This window comes from Oenanthe melanoleuca, chromosome 9 (genome assembly GCF_029582105.1).
Source record: "Oenanthe melanoleuca isolate GR-GAL-2019-014 chromosome 9, OMel1.0, whole genome shotgun sequence".
Lineage (NCBI taxonomy): Eukaryota > Metazoa > Chordata > Aves > Passeriformes > Muscicapidae > Oenanthe > Oenanthe melanoleuca.
This window is the reverse complement of record NC_079343.1, coordinates 13,453,349-13,467,180: the sequence shown is the minus strand read 5'-3', so window position 1 is coordinate 13,467,180 and position 13,832 is coordinate 13,453,349. Positions and strand designations below refer to the sequence as shown.

The 13,832-nt window shown below is 48.6% G+C and overlaps 1 protein-coding gene across 3 annotated transcripts in view; it reads right to left on the bottom strand.

Moving 5' to 3' along the window:
* The window catches only part of KCNAB1 (potassium voltage-gated channel subfamily A regulatory beta subunit 1), a 61,349-nt gene that overhangs the window by 15,400 nt on the left and 32,117 nt on the right, over positions 1 to 13,832 (bottom strand). For all 3 annotated transcript variants that reach the window (XM_056499203.1, XM_056499205.1, XM_056499204.1), the window contains exons 2-3: positions 8,593 to 8,636; positions 2,000 to 2,037 (exon numbers count right to left, since the gene is read on the bottom strand). In XM_056499203.1, coding sequence (XP_056355178.1) covers positions 2,000 to 2,037; positions 8,593 to 8,636 — 82 coding nt within the window. The remainder of the gene's footprint in view (positions 1 to 1,999; positions 2,038 to 8,592; positions 8,637 to 13,832) is intronic.

Sequence of the window (13,832 nt, the reverse complement as noted above, 5' to 3'; positions counted from 1 at the left end):
AGCATCCCCAGGGAGGGCAGAACCCCAGAACCCCAGCACAGCTCTGTGCTTTTCCATGCATGGCACCTTGCATGGAATTACTGTGAGCAAGGGGGCAGAACCAGAGGGCAAAGTGATCCTCAAACGAGCCTGAGGGACCAGGAGAGCATCCACAGGGCCCAGAGACAGGAGCAGAGCTGGGGATCCACGGGAGCAAAGCTGGGGATGGATCCAGGGGATCAGAGCTGGGGATGGATCCAGGGGATCAGAGCTGGGGATGGATCCAGGGGATCAGAGCTGGGGATGATCCATGGAATCAGAGCTGGGGATGGATCCAGGGGATCAGAGCTGGGGATGGATCCAGGGGAGCAGAGCTGGGGATGGATCCACAGGATCAAAGCTGGGGATGGATCCAGGGGATCAGAGCTGGGGAGGATCCACGGGATCAGAGCTGGGGATGGATCCAGGGGATCAAAGCTGGGGATGGATCCAGGGGAGCAGAGCTGGGGATGGATCCAGGGGATCAGAGCTGGGGATGGATCCAGGGGAGCAGAGCTGGGGAGGATCCAGGGGAGCAGAGCTGGGGATGGATCCAGGGGATCAGAGCTGGGGATGGATCCAGGGGATCAGAGCTGGGGATGGATCCAGGGGAGCAGAGCTGGGGATGGATCCACAGGGGCAAAGCTGGGGATGGATCCAGGGGATCAGAGCTGGGGATGGATCCACGGGATCAGAGCTGGGGATGGATCCACGGGATCAGAGCTGGGGATGATCCATGGGATCAGAGCTGGGGATGGATCCACGGGATCAGAGCTGGGGATGGATCCACGGGATCAAAGCTGGGGATGGATCCAGGGGAGCAGAGCTGGGGATGGATCCACAGGGGCAAAGCTGGGGATGGATCCACGGGATCAGAGCTGGGGAGGATCCACGGGATCAGAGCTGGGGATGGATCCAGGGGATCAGAGCTGGGGGTGGATCCAGGGGAGCAGAGCTGGGGATGGATCCAGGGGAGCAGAGCTGGGGATGGATCCAGGGGATCAAAGCTGGGGGTGGATCCAGGGGAGCAGAGCTGGGGATGGATCCACAGGAGCAAAGCTGGGGATGGATCCACGGGATCAGAGCTGGGGATGGATCCACGGGATCAGAGCTGGGGATGGATCCACGGGATCAAAGCTGGGGATCCAGCAGGAGAAGCAGCAACAGCACGAAAAGCCCAGTGAATTTAAAGGAGAACCCTCCTCAGTCCAGGCTCCTGGGCTCCTTTCCTCCCAGCAGGGATGTTCTGGGGTTGCTCCACGCCCTGGGGGCAGCAGCTGCTCTCCCTGGCGCTCACATCTGTGGTACCTGGGCTGGAGCAGAGCCCAGAGCTCCGGGGAGATTCCCTGGGATGGGATCAGGAGCCATCTGCTCCAGGGAAAGGCAGGAGGGAACCCGAGCTCATTTCCATATGTTTCAGCTCATTATGTCAAAAATAAATCACCTCTGTAAGCCCAGCCCCTGCCTGCATTTACCACTGCTGCCCATTGCACAGAAATCATTCCCAAAGCCCATTGCACAGAAATAATTCCCAATGCCCATTACACAGAAATAATTCCCAATGCCCATTGCACAGAAATAATTCCCAATGCCCATTACACAGAAATCATTCCCAATGCCCATCACACAGAAATCATTCCCAATGCCCATTACACAGAAATCATTCCCAATGCCCATTACACAGAAATCATTCCCAATGCCCATCACACAGAGATAATTCCCAAAGTCCATTACACAGAAATCATTCCCAATGCCCATCACACAGAGATAATTCCCAATTTCGCAGTGGGAAGGAGGGGACATGGCAGGGACAGGAGATGGCCCCGAGGGGTGCATGGGGCTCATCTCAAGTGTCAGGTTCATTTGGGTTCTGCCAGAGCTCTGTGCAGTGACTTGCTGCTGTCTCTCCATGCAGGAAGGTTCCAGGAGCCACAATTTAATATAAAAATATCCCAGAGCGGGGTTTGCTCCGTGCACTCACCTCGTCTGAGATCTGACCTCCAAAAGTCACCCAGGTCCCTGGGAAAAAAAAAAAAATAAAATCTGTTACTACAAGAGGGGTTGGACACCAAAAATGAGATTTCACCAAAAATGAGATTTCACCAAAATCCTCTTTGGGATGGAATGGGTTTGGGATGTCCATAAAAATCACCCATCCCATAGGCAGGGACACCTCCTGTTGGGAGGGATGGGGATTTGACAGGAAAGTCTCACAGATGGGTATAACAAAGATTTTTGAATGTAGAATTTAAAGAAAGAATATAAATTATAGCAAGTTTTGATATAAAAGAAGAAAAAGAAATGATAGCAAGTTTTGATATAGAGGACAAGAACTGCTGAGTGAATTTTCCTGGGTAAATAAGAAGGAAAAGGGTGAGTGAGTGGGAAGGGGCTTTTATCACTTAGAGCAAAGGATAAATCCACAAAACAAAAGGTGTTTTCACCAGGCAAAAAGATTTCCACAAACAAAAATGCCGTGTTGCAAGTAAAGAAAAGATCTCAGAATTTTCTGAGAAATTTCTGAAAGAAAACTGAGAAACAACTTCTGGCTTCAACTGTAACACACTAACTTTGGTGACTGGAAAATCATAACAGGAATATGGTGATGTCAGTAATTATAGGGAATAATAAAGGGGATGATTGGTTGTCATGTTTTAAATGCTCTGTAATAAAAAGTAAATATTGCATTGGAACCAGAACTAAAAAGTTTTCAGAGAACCCACAGCTGCTTGTCACCCACGAGCCGTGAATTGCTGCATCATTTAAATGCAATAAACAGGATTTTAAACACAATAAACGGCATTTTAAACACAAAAAACAGCATTTTAAACACAAAAAACAGGATTTAAAGAGCCCCATCCCTCATTTCAGCTCTCACACCTCCCACTGCCCCAGGTTGCTCCAGCCCCTGAAAGCTGAAGCTCTTTCCAAACCCAGAATTCTTTTTTTCCAAATCTTCAATCTGACAAATTGGAAAAAAAAAAAAAAGATTCGTGCTGCTGCCATAGCACATCATTTGGGGAATGGAAATCTCCTTAAAGATGCGCTTCAGCATTTAGCAGCCTGTAAGTCAAAATTAGAATTAAAAAAAAAAAAAAAAAAAAAAAGGACATAAAAAGAGAAATATTTTTTCTGACAGGAAAGATTTGCAGCCCCGAGTGACTTTTCCATGAAGCCGATGTCCAGAGTCTATTATTAGGAAATCTTGGGGCATTATGATCATTGCTTTAAATTAAAAAATAAATTTAAATATCCTGTGTGTGGATTGAAGCAGTTTGGGTTAGAAAAGACCTTTAAAGGTCAGCTGGTGGCACCCCAAGGAATTCCTGCAGGAAAGATTTGGCATGGATATATTTATATAGATTTATTTTAGGAGTCCACATTTGCTAAGCTGGAGAGGCAGCAGGGAGCTGGGGAAGCAGCAGGAAAAAACGAGGGGAAAAACTTCCCAGGGAAATCGGAAAAAGTTTAATTAACGGCAATAAGAGACAAAAAATAAAGCAAAAAAAAATATTATAATATAGTTTAAATTTATAAGTTTAAATATATAACTTTATATTTACTTTATATATTAGCTTTATATTTAAGTTTATATATATATATATATATATATATATATATATATATATATATATATATATTCATATATTTATATATAGGTATTTAATATGTATATTTTAATATATATTTTAAATATATATATTTAAATATATATATTTTATATATATATATATATTAAATATATTTTTTTATTTTTAATATATATAGAAGAGTTCTAACAGGCAGGTGCTGGGCATTCAGCCAAGAGCTGCTCTGATTATTCTCTGAGTTAGTTACAAGAACAAAAACTTTTTATATCACGTTATAGTCCAAAAAAATATATTTACCACACTATTTCTAAGTTTTGTTAATAGCAGAACTCAAAGAAACTCTAGTCATACAGCAAAATTTTCCAAAATTATACAGCATTCATCTGAATATCTGTGAAAAGTCAGTAATATAATAGGTACTTAGAGTATAAAATAAAATAAATAAAATAAATAAAAATTTAATAAAAATAAAATAAAAATTAAAATAAAAATATAAAATAAATATAAAAAATAAAATAAAATAAAATAAAAATAAAAATCTCCCATGGCTCTTGGGTCCCTGGTGCTGGGACACAAACCCAGAGCAGGGCCAGCCCCACTCAGGCAGTTCTGAATTTTTCAATCCAACTTTCTCTCTCAAATAAAGTTATTTAAAGTGGGAATTCAAAGTGCAGCTCCTGACCCCCTGCAGAACAACCTGAGCTGGGAGAGCCAAGTTTGCCCCAGAGACATGGGAATGAAATAAATGAGCAAAGAGCACAAATTTATTTCCTGGCTAATTTTCTATTTTCTGACTAATTTTGTATTTTTCTGACCAATTTTCTATTTCCTGGCTGATTTTCTATTTCCTGGCTGATTTTCTGTTTCTGTAGCCCTGTGATAATGGGCAGGGCAGCCCCTGTCAGGCCTGGCTGCCTGCAGAGCTCAGAGGGATTTTCTCTGATTTTTGGAGTTTTTTTACTGGAGTTTTGCTCTGCTCAGATCAAACTGAAACCTGCTTTCATTTCCTCCTTCAGCTCCTTCATGCAGATAAAAAATCCCCAAACAAAGGCAGATTTCCATGTTCAGGCTTCAGAGGTGTCATTTTTACAGGAATACATTAAAATGTGTTTGTACCAAAAAATGGGTTGAGACTTTATCTCAAAGTGATTTTTTTTTTTTTTTTCCTTTAGCAGAAGCAGCACACAGTGCACAGGTGAGGAGGGAGGGAGTTATTCATCCTCCCAAAATTCACCTCCTGGCACAAACCACCTCCCACCGAGGGACAGCAGCCACTCACAGAGAATAAAATGGGAATAAAAAGCACCTTGGAGCTCTTTAAGTGCAAGGAATAAATATAATCATAATCTGTGTAAAGAAATAGAATGAACTATATTTATTTAATAAAATAAATAAATATAATAAATATAATAATGCAATAAAATGATAGTAAATAGAATAATAAAATGAGAGCAAATAGAATAAGAAATATAAGAAATAGAATAAGAAAATAATAGTAAATAGAATAGTAAATAGAAAATAGAATAATAAATAGAATAAATGCTCTAATAAATGCACTGATAAATAGAATAAATGCACTAATAAATGTCTGTGGTGCAGGACAGCTCTGCCTGTGTCCCCCCTGTGCTGCCAGGCCCCAGCTGGGGGACACCAGGAGAACATGGCTGGGGATTCCAAAGTGGCTTTTCCCCAAGATGATGACAAATCCAGGCAGGTGTGGGTTTGGGAGCTCCAAGCACCAGGTGTGGTGGGGCAGGGAGGGACCCCAGCCCAGGCAGAGGCACTGCCTGCTCCCCTCCCTCTGCAAATTCAAAAAACAAACTTTAAAAAGGCAAAAAAAAGCACAAGGCACATTTGGCATTTCAAACAACAGCCAAGGATGATTCACAGCCTCAGCCAACACACTCAGCTGGGGAGAAAAATACACAGGGAAGGATGGATCTGGTGGAAATTGCTCCTTTTCCCAGCCAGGGCCTCCCTCACCTGTCCCAGCTCAAGCAGGAGAAATCCCTGCCCACTGCAGGAATCCCAATTCCCAGGTGTGCAGCTGAAATCCCTGTCACTGCAGGGAATCCTGATCCCAGGTGTGCAGCTGAAATCCCTGCTCCACTGCAGGAATCCTGATCCCAGGTGTGCAGCTGAAATCCCTGTCACTGCAGGGAATCCCAATCCCAGGTGTGCAGCTGAAATCCCTGTCACTGCAGGAAGTCCTGATCCCAGGTGTGCAGCTGAAATCCCTGTCACTGCAGGATCCTGATCCCAGGTGTGCAGCTGAAATCCCTGCCCACTGCAGGAATCCTGATCCCAGGTGTGCAGCTGAAATCCCTGCCCACTGCAGGAATCCTGATCCCAGGTGTGCAGCTGAAATCCCTTCACTGCAGGGAATCCCAACCCCAGGTGTGCAGCTGAAATCCCTGTCACTGCAGGAATCCTGATCCCAGGTGTGCAGCTGAAATCCCTGTCACTGCAGGAATCCCAATCCCAGGTGTGCAGCTGAAATCCCTGTCACTGCAGGAATCCTGATCCCAGGTGTGCAGCTGAAATCCCTGTCACTGCAGGGAATCCTGATCCCAGGTGTGCAGCTGAAATCCCTGTCACTGCAGGGAATCCTGATCCCAGGTGTGCAGCTGAAATCCCTGCCCACTGCAGGAATCCTGATCCCAGGTGTGCAGCTGAAATCCCTGTCACTGCAGGGAATCCTGATCCCAGGTGTGCAGCTGAAATCCCTGCCCACTGCAGGAATCCTGATCCCAGGTGTGCAGCTGAAATCCCTGCCCACTGCAGGAATCCTGATCCCAGGTGTGCAGCTGAAATCCCTGTCACTGCAGGGAATCCCAACCCCAGGTGTGCAGCTGAAATCCCTGTCACTGCAGGAATCCTGATCCCAGGTGTGCAGCTGAAATCCCTGTCCACTGCAGGAATCCTGATCCCAGGTGTGCAGCTGAAATCCCTGTCACTGCAGGGAATCCTGATCCCAGGTGTGCAGCTGAAATCCCTGTCACTGCAGGAATTCTGATCCCAGGTGTGCAGCTGAAATCCCTGTCACTGCAGGAATTCTGATCCCAGGTGTGCAGCTGAAATCCCTGCCCACTGCAGGGAATCCTGATCCCAGGTGTGCAGCTGAAATCCCTGTCACTGCAGGGATCCTGATCCCAGGTGTGCAGCTGAAATCCCTGTCACTGCAGGAAGTCCTGATCCCAGGTGTGCAGCTGAAATCCCTGTCACTGCAGGAATCCCAATCCCAGGTGTGCAGCTGAAATCCCTGTCACTGCAGGGAATCCCAACCCCAGGTGTGCAGCTGAAATCCCTGTCACTGCAGGAATCCTGATCCCAGGTGTGCAGTGCCAGGGCAGGGCTGAGCTCCCTGTGCTGTGCCCAGCCCAGCCCTGCACAGCTGCACCCACAAAGCCTCAGTATATTTAGATGCTGCTGCAGTTCCACATGCTTGAAACCAAAGAAAAAGCTCTGCAAAATTATTTTTGTTTGTTTGTTTGTTGTTTTTTTTTTTTTTTCTTTTCCTGCTGCTACTTCCTTCCCACAACAGCAGCACTTGGGGAAGCTGCGAGGCTGAGAAATAAAATTCTGCTCAGATAGGATGAGTCCTTCCCATGGTGGGGCTGTTTTAACCAGAACAGACCTTGTGCTACAGGGTGACTTTCCCAATTCCCTCCAGGTCAAAACCCAATCCCAAATCCTTTGGAAGAAGGGGCTGGAAGGACCAGGCAGAGCCCAGGTCCTCACCCAGCTCCATCCCAGCAACACTCACCTGGGCAGGTGACCCCTGAGCTCACCCCAAACACTCTCTGCTCTCACAGCTCCTGCTCTCCAGCAAACAGCCCCAAAGCCTCGTTTGTCTGAACAGCCTGAGCAGAATTATCACAGGAATGGTTTGGGCTGCAAGGACCTTCAAAATCCCATCCCATTATCCCATCCCATCCCTCTGCTGGGCAGGGACACTTCCCAGTAGAGCAGGGTGCTCTGACCTAATAATAACAGAAATAATAATAATAATAATAATAATAATAATAATAATAATAATAATAATAATAATAATAATAATAATAGTAGTAGTAATAATAATAATAATAATAATAATAATTTGACTTCTCAAAGAACATTCCAGTAACTACCAGACCAACTTGCATCCAGGATGGAAATTTCCTGGTGACTAAAGCCAAGCATCCCCTAGAATGTGAGTACAGTTTCCCTGAGCTGCTTCCCAGGTTTATGGTTTGCTCTGTGGGTGCATCAATTGATTTAAATACTCTGAGTAAGTGCAGAATGAACGTTGCCATCTTAGATGCATAATTAGCTTAGATTCATAATTAAGCTACTGTTGTGCTTATAGCAAATCCTATTGAGTCACTTGATAAATGTTAAATTAGTCAAGTGATTAAGCAGTGCTATTGTTGTGTTGATTGAGCATTGCTGAGTCCTTCAGAGCTGGAGCTGTGATCCAGTCTGAGCCGAGTCTGGCCCTGGGGCTGCCCTGCCCCAGCACTCAGAGGGGAATCTCCTTCCCCCTCTGCATCCCCAGCACCCATTTCTGATTTTAACCTGATTGTGCTCTGTCTACATAACAGTAAAATAAAACCAAACTCTGATTTTATCATCAATTTATATTCAACCTGGTGCCTTTCTCAGAGATTCTTTAAGATGCCCAAAGTGGTGGAGTGGCAGATAAAATATTGATAAAATATTGGTAAGGAATCCTGTGGTTCTGGAGCCAGTGTGGAGCAGAGATAAGAGAAGGGGAAAAAGAAGAAGGTGGGGAAAAAGAAGAAGAAGAAGAAGAAGAAGAAGAAGAAGAAGAAAGGGGGGAAAAAGAAGAAGAAGAAGAAGAAGAAGAAGAAGAAAGGGGGGAAAGGAGCCCTGGCCCAGCCCAGGCTGGCGCTGGCACTGGGGCTCCTGGGGACACTCCAGGACATCCCTGCAGGGCACAGGAGAGGATTTGCTGTGCTGGGGGAGGGACACAGGTACTCACCCAACCCCAGGCACGACACTCTCAGCCCAGACTTGCCAAGGTTTCTGGAAGGAAAAGGAAATAATCAGAACATTCAGAAAACGAGGCACTGCTTTTGTCAAACCCCGTGTTTCCCCCAAAGGGAGATCCCAGAGTGGCTGTGCTGCCAGGTGTGCTCAGGGCTGGGGATAAACCCCAACACACCCAGCAGCATTTGGGGGCCCACAAATATTCCCTGCACCCCGCCGCGTCCCAGAGTGGTTTGGGTGGGGAGGACCATCCTGTTCCACCCCTGGAAAAGGCAAAGTCACTGCCCGTCCTGTGCCCTAGAGCCTCAGACAGTGCCTGTGCCCCTCCCTGCTCCGGGGAGTCGTTGGAAGCCAAACAGAGCAGAGCAGAAGGAAGAGGTCGAACAGAGCAGCCCGGGCTGTGCCCTGTGCCTGCAGCGCGTCCCATTTCCCTCTGTGCATTTCTGCCCCTCTCAGGTTCCCATTCAGCTCGGTTCCCCGGAGCATCCCGGGGGTGCAGGGGAGCAGCCCGGGGATGCAGGGGAGCAGCCCGGGGATGCAGGGGAGCAGCCCGGGGGTGCAGGGGAGCAGCCCGGGGATGCAGGGGAGCAGCCCGGGGATGCAGGGAGCAGCCCGGGGATGCAGGGGAGCAGCCCGGGGGTGCAGGGGAGCAGCCCGGGGATGCAGGGGAGCAGCCCGGGGATGCAGGGGAGCAGCCCGGGGATGCAGGGCAGCAGCCCGGGGATGCAGGGCAGCAGCCCGGGGATGCAGGGCAGCAGCCCGGGGATGCAGGGCAGCAGCCCGGGGATGCAGGGAGCAGCCCGGGGATGCAGGGGAGCAGCCCGGGGATGCAGGGAGCAGCCCGGGGATGCAGGGAGCAGCCCGGGGATGCAGGGGAGCAGCCCGGGGATGCAGGGAGCAGCCCGGGGATGCAGGGAGCAGCCCGGGGATGCAGGGAGCAGCCCGGGGATGCAGGGGAGCAGCCCGGGGATGCAGGGAGCAGCCCGGGGATGCAGGGCAGCAGCCCGGGGATGCAGGGCAGCAGCCCGGGGATGCAGGGGAGCATCCCGGGGATGCAGGGGAGCAGCCCGGGGATGCAGGGAGCATCCCGGGGATGCAGGGGAGCAGCCCGGGGATGCAGGGGAGCAGCCCGGGGATGCAGGGGAGCAGCCCGGGGATGCAGGGAGCAGCCCGGGGATGCAGGGGAGCAGCCCGGGGGTGCAGGGGAGCAGCCCGGGGATGCAGGGGAGCAGCCCGGGGATGCAGGGGAGCAGCCCGGGGATGCAGGGGAGCAGCCCGGGGATGCAGGGGAGCAGCCCGGGGGTGCAGGGGAGCAGCCCGGGGATGCAGGGGAGCAGCCCGGGGGTGCAGGGGAGCAGCCCGGGGATGCAGGGACCATCCCGAGCTGTCCTGCCCCCTCAGGGCTCGGGCAGCTCAGCGCCGCTGGACGGGAGGTGCGGGCAGGAGCGCGACCGCAGCTCTGCTGGAACAGCTCCAGCTCCAGCACAGCCAGCCCAGCTCTGACCTCTTTTTATCCTTTTCTGCTCTATTTTTTCTTCTTTATTCCTTTCCTATTTTTCCTTCCCCTCATCCCCCACCCTTTTTCTTTCTTTTTTTTTTTTTTATTTTAAGTTGAGTGCCAGCCCACCAAGCCCCCAAAGGATGCCCCAGCCTCCCCAGGAGCTTTGGGAGGTTCACAGCTGCAGCACCCAGGGCAGCAATTCCAGATTCCAGCTCCCTGGGATGGGGAATTCTGCATTCCTCCTGCACACAGCCCCCCCAGCCCAGAAAACTCCTCAGGGCCGAGTTCATTCCCACACAGCTTCCATCATTTTATAGGGGAGGGGTTTGAATCCTGTTTCTCACTGATCTGTTCATTGCTTTTCTCAGCCATGAACTCCTCTCTCCATATAAATATAAATATAAATATAAATATAAATATAAATATAAATATAAATATAAATATAAATATAAATATAAATATAAATATAAATATAAATATAAATATAAATATAAATATAAAATCTATACCCCCTTTATATATATATTTGTACACATATATTTTATATACATCCCCAATTTATGTATACACACATCCTTTATGTGCAACCTTTATATAAACGCACATAATACCCTTTAAATCTATATATTCATGGACACACCCTTTATTTACACCCCTCTTTATATCTGCACACACAGGTATTCCCAGGATCTATGTTCAAACACAGATCCCCTCCATACACCCCTTATACATCCCTGTATAAATGTATTTGTATGGACACACAGTGTGAGTGCATCCCTGAGGTGTTTGCCTGCATTTATAGGGAAATAAATATAAAAAATATAAAAATATAAATAATATAAAAATATTAAAAAATATAAAATATAAAATAATATATATCAATATAAATATATAAATACATAAATGTAGAAATATAAAAACAGAAATAAATATAAAAATATAAATATATAAATACATAAATGTATGTATATATATAAATATAAATTTCCCTGGCAGTGGGATCTGTTCCAGGCTCTCAGCCCAGACCTCCAGGATTGTCCTGTCCTTCCCCACAATGCCACACCAGGGCTGGTCCCTCCCCACTCCAGGCGTGCCCCCATTCCCTGTGCCCCCCATTCCCAGGTGTGCCCCCCATTCCCAGGTACAGCAGAGCCCTGAGCCCACACCAGTTTGGCAGCCTGAACTGGTCCCACTGGGTGCCCAGCAGGTTCCTGGTGCTGTGTGAGGGCTCCTCCTGCAGAGCAGGAGTTCACCTGGAATTTCCCACCCCAGACCTGCTTCTGCTCCCAAAACAGAAAAACAAACCCACAAAAAGCCACCAAACCCCACCAAACAAACACTCAGGTGTTTGCTGCCTCTTCACATTGACTTTACAGCAGCCAGGTGGGTGCAGATGGAGATGGACCAGACAGACAGACAGACACCTGCCTGCAGCTGCACAACTGCCCAGAAAAATCAATGGGCAGGAAAAGCTTTTTGTGCTTCCTCTGCACTAACTGCAGGCTCTGAGGCAGAGCAGCACCCCTGGGACCCCCAGGATCTGGGCTGGGAGGGGTCTGGGAGGTGTTGGGGACAATCCCAACTCCCCAGGAGCATCCTGGAAACCCTCGGGGTGCCTGTGAGCTCAGGGTGCTCAGCTGCAGCTCAAGGAGAGCTGGAGGAGGATTTGGGGCCAGGGGCAGGGTCAGGGGGGTTTGGGAAGGGCTCCTCTCTGTGAGCCCCTGGTCCCTGAGGATCACCTGCCTGGCCAGAGCTGCTGAGTGAAGCCAGCTCTGATCACCCTCTCCTGGTTCTCCAGACACTGGGACCACTGAAAAGGCAAAGGGGATCTGAGTCAGAAGGGGTTTTTACAGCTCACAGCAAAGGATAAACCCACCTCAAACAGAAGTTTTTAAGCAAAAAGATTTCACAGGCAGACAATGCCAATGTTACAAGTGAAGATCTCAATTTTCCACTGCAAGAAAACTGAAAAACAACTTCCAGCTTAAACACTCTAACTTTTAGTGATTGGAAAATAGGAACATGAATATGGTGATGTCAGTAGTTATGGCAGGCTATAGGTAATAATAAAATTATTGGTTGGTTGTTATGTAATAAAAGAAAAGTGTATAATGCATTGTAAGCAGAACTAAAGTGGCTTCAGACCAACCCACAGCTGTGGGCTGGGCTCTGTCACCCACCACCTGTGAATGGCTGCATCCTCTGGGTACAATAAATAACATTTTAAAAAATAAATTAATGGCTGTATCCTCTCTTTACAATAAACAGCATTTTAAAAATAAATAAATTGCTGTATCCTCTGGATACAATAAACAGATACAATAATGGAGTCCTGGGCCCCTCATTTTGCTCTTACACCAGCCCTGCACAGAGGGAGAGCCACACCTGGGGCCAGGTGTCACCCCTGGGGCTCTGGGTCTCCTTTTCTCTGGCTCATTCCTGTTTTCCTCCCTTCCAGCAGCTCAGCCCCCATGGGAACCACACCTGCAAACCCAACCCAGCACTGAGCCCTCCTGGCAGAAATGCAGCTCAGAGGAGACACTGGTTCTGCTGCAGAGCTGGATCCACCTGAGTTAATGATTCTGTGACATGAAACAGGCTCAGGGACTCACACCAGCTCCACACCCAGAGCTGCAAAAGCCTCCAGCTCCTCAAATCTGGGGAAAAATCCATCATTTTGCTGCTCAGTCACTTAGGTGCAAAACCCTGCAGGGAGAAATCCAGCTGGGTAAGGAGAGCTCCTCTGGGGCCAAAGAAAGCAGCAGGGCCCAGCAAGCACACAAAAGGTCAAGGTGACAAGTTTTGGCTTCAGGAGCCCCGTGGTTCAGCATCAGAAAGTCAAGAAGTGGCACAAAGGGAAAGGGAGGACAAGACATCCTGCAGCAGCACAGAGGAATAAATTTATCCAGGATAAAACCTGACAGCAAAAACACAGTTGGGAGGGGGGGAATATCACAGGTTTTCAAGACTTTTTTAACTCAAGTTAATGTTACACACATAATCCAATCTTCAAATGTTGCAAGGAAAAACCCCCTGGGATTGGGTTTGACCCTCTTGGAAGAGGAATTCTGCTTCTCCTGCACAGAATCCTCCTTAAACCAGCAGAGCCTCCTCCAGCACAGGGCAGCAGCAAGCACCGTGGGAGAGGTGGAAAATTCCCAGCCCTCCTCTGCCTCACCCCGTGCCTCCTCCGTGGCTTTTATGGGAATTTGGAGCTGAATTATTCCCTGGGAAGTGCTGAGTGTGCAGCCAGAGCTGAAGGAACCAGTGACTGATGTATGTAAGATGGATGTGGGATGAGCAGAGCTCCCAGGGGAGCAGGCACAGCAGCCAGGGGAGCCAGGGGAACACAAACTGGGGATTTAGGAGGAAAAAATCCCAGCGTGGTGACACCTGTGTGCCCACAGGACAGCAGAGCCCTGCAGGGACAGAGCCACGAGGAAGGGGTGAAACATCCCTGCAAAGCACCCCGTGCCAGGAGTGAGCTGTCTGGGGTGGCACAGGGCAGAAAACACCCGAAATTGTGTGGCTGTAATTAATCCTGAGCAGGGGAACAGCTCAGAGCCCAGCAGTGGCACTGAGTGCTCTGCAACGCTGGGCTGGGGGACACGGGGACAGCCCCGGGCTCCCATGGGGACAGGAGCTGTCCTGTCCCTGCAGAGCCACCTCCATCCTCCCAAAAACATCTCCAGGCTCCCCATGGGGACAGGAGCTGTCCTGTCCCTGCAGAG